At 36.3% G+C, this 9,098-nt stretch overlaps 1 protein-coding gene across 2 annotated transcripts in view; it reads left to right on the forward strand.

The window, feature by feature from the left end:
* Positions 1-7,367, forward strand: part of SKAP2 (src kinase associated phosphoprotein 2) — a 165,372-nt gene extending 158,005 nt beyond the window's left edge. For both annotated transcript variants that reach the window (XM_064575138.1, XM_064575139.1), the window contains 2 exons: positions 4,455-4,556; positions 4,916-7,367. In XM_064575138.1, the coding sequence (XP_064431208.1) occupies positions 4,455-4,547 (93 nt within the window). In that variant the 3' untranslated portion in view covers positions 4,548-4,556; positions 4,916-7,367. The remainder of the gene's footprint in view (positions 1-4,454; positions 4,557-4,915) is intronic.
* The last annotated feature ends 1,731 nt before the right edge of the window (positions 7,368-9,098 follow it).

Below are 9,098 nucleotides of genomic sequence, written 5' to 3' on the forward strand. Positions count from 1 at the left end.
TAGTAAAACACTGGGGTTGTCAGGTTGCTGTTATGCATTTTCAGGGATGAAATGACAGTATGAGAAATGAAAGGAATCTTAGAAAGTTTCTAGTTGGAGATAGTAAAAAGGAAGAGATTGCAGAGGCAGGCTTGAAGAAAGGATTTCTGTGTTTTAAATAGGTATCTAGTTTTCATACTACCACAATGTTTATGAAAAATTGAGACTATCACAGTGAATACTTGGAAAACAATGGTAAAGTCCACTGGTTATGAAACTCAGTGCATTTTATATTTTGTGAATAAAATTAACTTCATTTCTGCAGAAGGGTAGTATGTTTCAAAGCACGGATACATGTTTGGAGAAAGGACAGGTAGTCTTTCCACCTTTCTAACACCTGTTGCATTCAGACAGGTTGGTAACTAGTTTCTGGAAGGGGTAGTACGTATCAGGAAATCTTTTAAAGTGTTTCAAGTTTCTCTTAAGGTAACATTCTTTTACCCACAGTTTGCGGAAAGTGGAGTAACACACTTGAGAAACGAGAATCATAGTGCTGAGGAAGGATTCCTGTGAATGTCGGGGCCTTAGACTGGCAGAGAGCAAAGATTTAGTGAATGAGGAAACATGGACATATGTTTACTGTCATGCTGGTTTCACATGATCAGGACTAATCCTTTCTCCCTGCCCCGATTACATAATCGCTTGCATTTATTGCCTAGTAACTATTAGCTGAGGCCGAAAATTTTACTACAAAATAAAACAAATAAAAACTATTTTAATGGCAGGAAAATTGAAAACAGAGGAGTTAGAGCACAACGGTGCCGCACCACTTTACGATTATTTTCTTGGATTATTGGGCAAGTTTGGCTTTTTTTTTTTTTTTTGGCTTCTTTGACTGCCACATTACATTTGCCTGGAAGCCATCCATTTTGCAGATATTGAATTTCTTTTGAGTACTATTTTTATACAGTAAGCATCACTATACCTCTGGATCTTGATAGCATTACTACGGGAGGAGAAAGAAGCTTTGTGTTAGTAATTACCTAACATTGTCAGAAGCTGACTGCAGGCCTCTTTCTAGTGATAACAGAATAACCGCATAATGTAGCTTTATAGCACATGATTAATAGAAAATAATTACACGTCCTACAAAGGGATGCAATATTTCTTATAAATTGACTGGAATGGTTTCCTGTAGATTAAAGGACTCTTCATTATTTTATCAGTCCTCCCGAAGCACAGTCACTTGCCTGTGTTAGCGTTTTAGTTGATGTTAAGAGCCGAGTAGGGTGAAGGATACCAGATGGCAGACCTTCTTGTACCTGAGATCTCGTGTGCCATAAAGATGACATGATGCTTCCTAACCTTTCAGAGATTTAGATGGCAGCCCGGTATGGTTTTGTCTCTTTGTTTTTTTGTTTAATAACAAGATAAGGCTTGAGGACTGTTTATCTTTTTTTTTTTTTTTAATGACCCACCTGTGACTTTTAGAACAATACTATAATTAGTATGTGGACGGTAAGGTAACACTGTATGGATTGCATTATTTCCCACCGTAAGTACTGTGTCATTTGCAGTCACATTTATTTGGGCACGGCAAACAGGGAAGGCAAAGAGGCCGATTCTCGTCTTCAAAGGGAAAGCTTTTATGGTATTGAATCTTGAGGCTCAAGTTTAGAATACCGTACTCCAAGAAGCATCTTCATTCCAATTTATAGGCTGCAAATGGTTTAATTGGGATTCATGTTGCTCAGGAGGCTCATACAGAGGATGGTAATGATAAAAGTAAAAGCTTCTGTGTTTGCAATCTTGTCGACATACCCTAATGGCCACAGTGTAAATCCATAAATTTGCCTCCTAGATTTTTACCTCACTGTATTTTATCTTACCTCTTAATTCCACACAGGAGGATTCGATGGAATTCTTTACAAATGTAAAGTATTAAACATTCTGATTTTTTACCCTTTTCTGATTTAAACTTGTGATATTTTAGAGTATTTTTATGAGCAAATTTCCTGTGCTCTTGAGTTATTTTAAATTAAGTGAAGCATTTAAGATTATTTTAGTCTGAAACTTTTATGTTTTCCTAGAATGTTACTTTTAAGGGATGTGTTTGCAGCTGAATAAGCTCCTCCCTCCTGTTTCCAACTGTCCTTTCTGTTTAATAAGTCTTACCAGTGACCGTCAGGCAGAATTATCTCAAGTGTGAAGTATGTCATTGGTCCTTTGGTGAAATGATTCTTTGGAAATCAGTTTCTTAAATTTGGATGTCAGTGAGCTTTTTGAGAACAATAATATGCCCTTCCTTGAGAGTACAGATTATAACCAAAGTGGAATATTATAAAGTGATGTGAGCATTCTTGTTTGTCACTTGCATTTAACCTTGAGCCCCAGATTGAGGGCTGTTCTTGGAAAGCAGATTTGGGTCTTCATATGCCCTCACACTGAGTATGTTCTGTCTGCCTGTTGGGAGTGGGGGCAGCTCCTTTACTCTTTACAAATAATCACTTTTTAAAAAAATGTTAGATTGGCATTGGCTAAGAGCTTTCATATTCAGACTTACCCTGGTAACCATCCATTTTGAAATCTTACAATGTAGGCCTTTTGCCTCGGGAAGGTTAAATACATTTGTTTTGTGAAGCATTAGGCCCTAATTGTATTCATTGCCTTAAAAATTGAAAAGGGCAGTTTTATTAAGTACCTATTAAGATATAATGGTTGCTAATCATAGCTTTGAGTAAGTTGGTGTTTTCTTCTGATAAATAGATCCTACATAGATTATAGTCACCATCACTGAGTTCAGACATCAGACTATTTTCATCACGTAGATAGTTTTATCCACAAAAAAATTCACTCTAACATTGAACGTTTAAACTTAAAACCTTGAGTCCTGTGCCTCATGAGCCAGAACTGTGCCCTCATTAGAATAGGAAGTGTAGGGTTAGCCTGACCACCCCCGCCCCCTTTCCTTCCACCTTATTCTTCCAATAAACCTGATTCTGGTACAACCCACTGTTTAAAAAGCACATATAGATTTTTAACCTGGTATTCTCTCTATTGATAGGCTACATATCAATACACACGTGCTAACATTGCTACATTTGTACTGAGGAATTGTATGATTTTCCTTTCTGATGGTCAATAGCATATACTAATCAATACAGATGTTAAGTCCATGCCAGTGTGGACATTCCCTCCCCACATGTAACTCAATATGCATATGCACATTTATCTATGACTCAGATGTTGGAAAATCATAACCTATTGAATTACTTTGGGGATTGATTTTAAAAATTTATCTTATATGAAAAATTAAATTTGGGTCCTACAGTGCTTTTGCAGAGTATTGCTTTTGGAAGATATTATTCTTGAAACTTGTAATTCATTTTACTTTGTTTGTATCTCACTAAACATAAATAAATTTGAGATAAAAATACATTAGTCAATCTGGCAGACATATGAGACCCGTTGCAGTGTGTTCATGATGCCCAAAGCAGTGGTGCATCTGTCAGTGGAGGCAAAGGGGAGAAGGGCAGGTATAGGTTTATCTCACATTGCAAAGTAAATGCAAAAGGGACTCATCCATCACTCTTTTTTACAGCTAGATTAATATTTCGCCTTTATAACTTGAGATACTTTATTTCTTATTGATCTTCCACTGTAAGGCTGAAACTAACACCACCTTCAAATTCCTACCACCCATCCTTTATCTAATGCAGTTTTTGATTAGTGCAAGCTTAACAATAAGTGCCTTTGGAAGCTTTTTAAAAGGAGCCTTTAAAAATTATTTTGTAAAGCAAATATTTTTGGATATTATTAGTGTTTTCTTAGTCCCTCATTTATCTGTTTAAAATACCTATACTCACATATTAGATTTTTCTTAAGGGGCATAGCTCTGCGTTCTAAATAATTTTCAGTCATATCAGTTTAACTAGGAGTCAGTTTATTGTGAAAAAATAATTCTTTCCTTGCTAGATGATAAGTTTCTTGAAGGCCAAGATCATATCCTAAGTATCTTGGCTGTAACCTTGTAGCTTCTGGCACTGGTTTTTGCACAGAAAAGATGTCTCCCCAGGTTGTGTGTGTGTGTGTGTGTGTGTGTGTGAGAGAGAGAGAGAGAGGTGGGGGGGGGGAGAGAGAGAGAGAGAGAGAGAAGGGAGGGAGGGAGAAGGGAAATTGGCCTAGGGAGCTGACTTCCTCATGTAGTTCCATTTGCTAGGTTCTTATCCCAAGTGACTGTTTCTGTGTTCTGTACAGAGTAATAAACAGGCTTTGTCTTATATGTTAATTTAAATCTTTGCCTAACAGCATTTTTAAGTGTCCAGAAACAAACAAAAAAAGATTAAAATGTTTCAATTTGCAGCTCAAGCTCTTGTAACTTTATAAAAAGAAATACCATTTCTAAGAAGTTGCATATGAACGACATTGTACTTCTACCAGTCTAAAGGTTAATATTGCATATTGTTTTCAATTAGGAATACAATAGATATGGCTGGTGGGTAGGAGAAATGAAGGGAGCCATTGGCTTGGTGCCGAAAGCCTACATAATGGAGATGTATGATATTTGAGAGTCCTGGGTAAGTACATTTTAATCCAATATTCTGTAATAGCTCATATGTTCTCTTGGTCTCTGCGTTATGAGTCTTTGCCTTTTAAAAAGTCTTTGTAGTTTTCTGATAGCACAAAGATCATGCTCCCACATCATCTTCTTCTTTTTTAAAAAATCTAGTTCAAATTTTAAAATAACTCATAGAATTTACTTTGGAAATAGATTATTTAAAGGAAGTCCCTTTGCTAATAACTGGATGTTTTCCCAAACCTTCTCCTCTTGAGTAAAATACCACTCTTTCTGGCCTTTCTGAGGAGCTGAATTGACCAAATATTGAGTAAATATTCATTTTTCCTTGCCTACAAGTGTATTTTTTTTTCTACGCAGGAAAAATCAACATTTCACCTGAAGAAAAAAAATTCAGATGCAGCTTTCCCTTTCTGCCTACAGAAAAAGAAGATTCTCCTGCTGGTCTGTAAATGCTTTGGATTTAGAATCATCTTGAGAGCATGAGTGGCAGCTCATAACCTTTTTGTGTTTTGTTGAACATTTGTCTTTGTTATTTTATGCATTCATTATAATACTCCTCTGATATAAAATTAAAGAATATTAATGTAAATTAGAGGCAAGCAGTAAAGTTGTACCTGTTGCTGTTTTGCAGAGAAGTAAATATAGTTTTTATTTACTCATTTGATTTGTGTGAAGAATTCAGCCCGATTTTATATGTACCTCACAGTCACTGCTCCTTTCGGTAGGAGTTGTAATTTCTCTTCATAGTGCATGTCAATTACATTTTAGAATGTAATATATAATTTCATGGAAATTTTAATTGAATATGTCATGCAAGCTTTCGGTAGATGCTATCTAAAGAATGTGGCTTTGTTAAAACTTTGTAGACGATCGATCGTAGTACTGATTTTTCACACAACAGTGACATGTTTTCATGAAAGAATTTTTACTGATTTTTACTTCATGTTAAAGAAAGCCACAGGAAAGAAAGAATGACAGAATCGCAGATGGTAGCATGCTGGCCCCCGGGACACACGTGCAGCCCAGAACCATGGTGTGTGCGAAACCCTTTATCAGTAACAAACAGCCCGGTTCGGTGATGGGCTGGCCAACATTTTCCACCACAGTTTTGTTTAAATTTAATAAAATAAAAAATTCATAAAAAAGCCCCTTCTGCATCATACAGCAGCATAAAGAATCTCAGTGTATTCTCAAAGTAAGAAGATCTAATGGAGTGCTGTCTTATCCTGCCTGATCATTGCTGGCTATTAAAGTCCCACCACAAAATAAAATACAATAAAATAAAATAAAGTCCCACCACAAAACAGTAGCACTCCAGAGGTGAGTTTCCTCTGTGCTTCTCAGAGCAATGAAAAGAAAAGGAAGGGCTCAGAGAGGAGAGCCTAGAAATCATGGTGGGACCATACACCCAGAGGTGAGTGGAAAGGTAGTATGAGTCTGACTTTGGAGGAATATGCTGTGCTGCCTGAGTGAACTTTGTGCAATTATGACATTACCTTTTCATGTATATTTGAAATCAAAGGGACTGTAAATGCTGACAGGGTATCAGTGTGGCCTTGATATATAAATATAAATGTACTGCTGATTGGATCATTATAGATTCACCTAATATTGAATTAGTGGGTACTACCTTTGTTGAACTTTCCAGATCTTTGCTTTATAAAGATTCTAGCTGTGAACATACTGATAATATTTAACCCCCCCTTATTTATAGAAAACTATAAGCAATATTTCAGAACTTATATTTTACCATTGTCTTCTTAATACTGTGATCATCAGAGTTCAAACGTAATGAAATAGATTTTTTTAGTTTTCGGGATTGTGGGTAAACTCTAGTTTACGTAAATTAGACATTGTCAAGTTAAAGCTTTCAGAAATTAATTTATATACTCGTTAATCTTTTCCTAATGGAGAGCCATTGGGGTCGATTGAAATCATCTTGGCAAAAGTGAGACAACTGGAGATAAATTTAGTGGTCTTTTTTTTCAAAGCCTGAGAGATTGAAAAGCAAAAAGCAGTTGTGGGTTTCCCCTGAACGTATAGTCTTCGGTTATGGATACAGGTTTCAGGCTTCTGCTTTAAGTGAAGATTTCAGTGCTGGGCCAGTAGGTGGCAGCAACTTTTCATTGCATACCCAACCGCTGGGCGACCCCTCCCCCACTCAGGCCCAAACTTGAGCAGAATGTAAAGCATGTAAAAGATTTTTGCCTCCTTTTACAGTTAAGCCAGGAGAGGGAGTCCTTTGCCAACTGATGACCAACAGTTCCAAGCCGGATAGTCTCTGTGAATGGTGACAATACAGATATAAAGTGTTACTTCTGTCCAGAGCTCCTCCGGCCTTTGTTCTTGTTTAACTTGAATATAGGTGGGAGATAGGAAAGGAAACAAAAGATTTAAAATGAAAGTGACAGGAAAAATAATCATTACTTTCAACTCCTGACTACTTTATATTCATTTGGCGAAATCATTTGTATGCTACCAGGGAGAAAGTTTTCTTTATACCCTTGACAATATATCATACTCCCTTCAAGATCATAATAATATCATTAATGTGCATTTAAACAACATGGCTTGTTAGAAAATATGCTAATTGCTATGTTCTCATTATGTTTGCTTAGCTTTTATTTGTTTTTCTATGAACAGTTAGCTAATTTTTTTCAAAGGTGATTGTGAGTCATATTTTATATAGCATTTTGCTTGATTATTTGCTCTGTACTGATTTTGTACTCTATTGCCATTAGATCTTACAATAATGTTCCACTCTGCAAATTTTTAAGGTTCAAATAAAGTTTAATTGTTTGCAAACTGTTATGATGCTAATAATTCAACAGCCTGCTGTGTTACTAATGAAATTACTTTGTTATGATTAATTTGGAAAATAGTGTGTTGATTGTAGTAATTAAGCACAACAAGGTGAAGTAAATGATTCTAATGCCATCTGGCCTCCAAACTGAATGAAGAAATGAAATAGAGTTGTCATCTGAATTTATTCAAAGAAGTAAGGATAATACAAACGACTTTCATTGCTATAGGATTTACACTTAACCACAGCTCACTCCTTTCTGTTTTTGCCACTTTGTTGCATGTGACACTTTCTCTTACAAAAAACAATGTTGCTTAGCCTAGTAATTGTCTTGAATACTTTATATTATTTTAAATTGACTGTTTTTACCTTGTGTCAATGTAATTACAGATAATTACATAAAGTATCATAGGATCATAGAAAATTACTTTTCAGCCATCTGTAAGTGAAATCTATATACGTGGGGGGTGGGTTGCTATTAGTGTACAAACAGGTCGAATATAGCCTTTCATAAACAGTAGAGATTTCATTCAGTTGTTTCTAAAGTGTTTCCAGTCAAGATTCCCTCATAGTTCCTCTGATTTCTACCGTTCCTGTAATTTCTCCAGTCTAAACTATTGCTATTCACTTCATAGAGGCTAGTATCTTCCAGGGCCATGATCAAATGCAGAACCCAGAACTGAGTTCTATAGTAGAGATCCAGATTTGCAGTTGAGCCACTATAAGAAAACTGACCTTAGCATACGCATGGTTTAAAAGTTTGAACTTCAGGGGTGCCTGGGTGGCTCAGTCGTTAAGCGTCTGCCTTCAGCTCAGGTCATGATCCCAGGGTCCTGGGATCGAGCCCCACATCGGGCTCCCTGCTTGGCGGGAAGCCTGCTTCTCCCTCCCCTCCTCCTCCTGCTTGTGTTCCTGCTCTCGCTGTGTCTCTCTCTGTCAAATAAATAAATAAAATCTTAAAAAAAAAAAGTTTGAACTTCATCAGTGAGACTGAGTGAACTTCATCAGTGAGACTGAGTGAAGCATTTTTAAATCAAGAAAAGTACTTCTAAATTTCTATAAATCAGTTGTTTGTATTTCAATTGAATAGAATTTGAGAGACACAAACTGTATAGAAGGGACTCTTCTCTTGAGTTCAAGAGATTGAAGAGTATTGAAAAACAGTCTATGTGATAAAGAAGGAGGTGGTGGAGATGAAAACATGACCAAGCCATAGAAAACACAACTTGACGCAGAGGTTGAAGGAATATAATGAATATACAGAACATAAAAACATCTGTTAAAATGGCTTAGTTTGTGAGTAAAATCCCAAGTATTCCAAAATACAGAGAAACAAATCAGGAGTATATTATTATTTTTCTACAAACTTAACCTACCCTCAGATGCATAATTTAAACAGTCCTCTGGTTTGGGAACAAAGAATGTCTAGACATCCTTAGCTTCAACATTCCCATTCACTGCCTTATAGTTGAGTCTGTTAGAACCCCTGATTGTATAACATTCTGCTGTGATGAGATGAATGCTCACAAAATTATATGATCACAGTAACATGGAGTGACATTTCATTAACGATAGGTTTGAAGGGCTTTTTCTTGTTTTCCCCTAGTAGAATCTGCCCTATCATTACTTGGACACATAAGATTTATTGCCAGTGGGGTACTTCAGAGTATATGGTGTGTGTCCAGTAAATATTTGTTAATTAACTGATTTGGCACCCCACCATATGTCAACACCTGA

The sequence above is a fragment of the Mirounga angustirostris genome, unplaced genomic scaffold (assembly GCF_029215605.1).
Source record: "Mirounga angustirostris isolate CCGP_5_RB_7025 unplaced genomic scaffold, mMirAng1.0.hap1 SCAF_12, whole genome shotgun sequence".
NCBI classification, from domain to species: Eukaryota; Metazoa; Chordata; class Mammalia; order Carnivora; family Phocidae; genus Mirounga; species Mirounga angustirostris.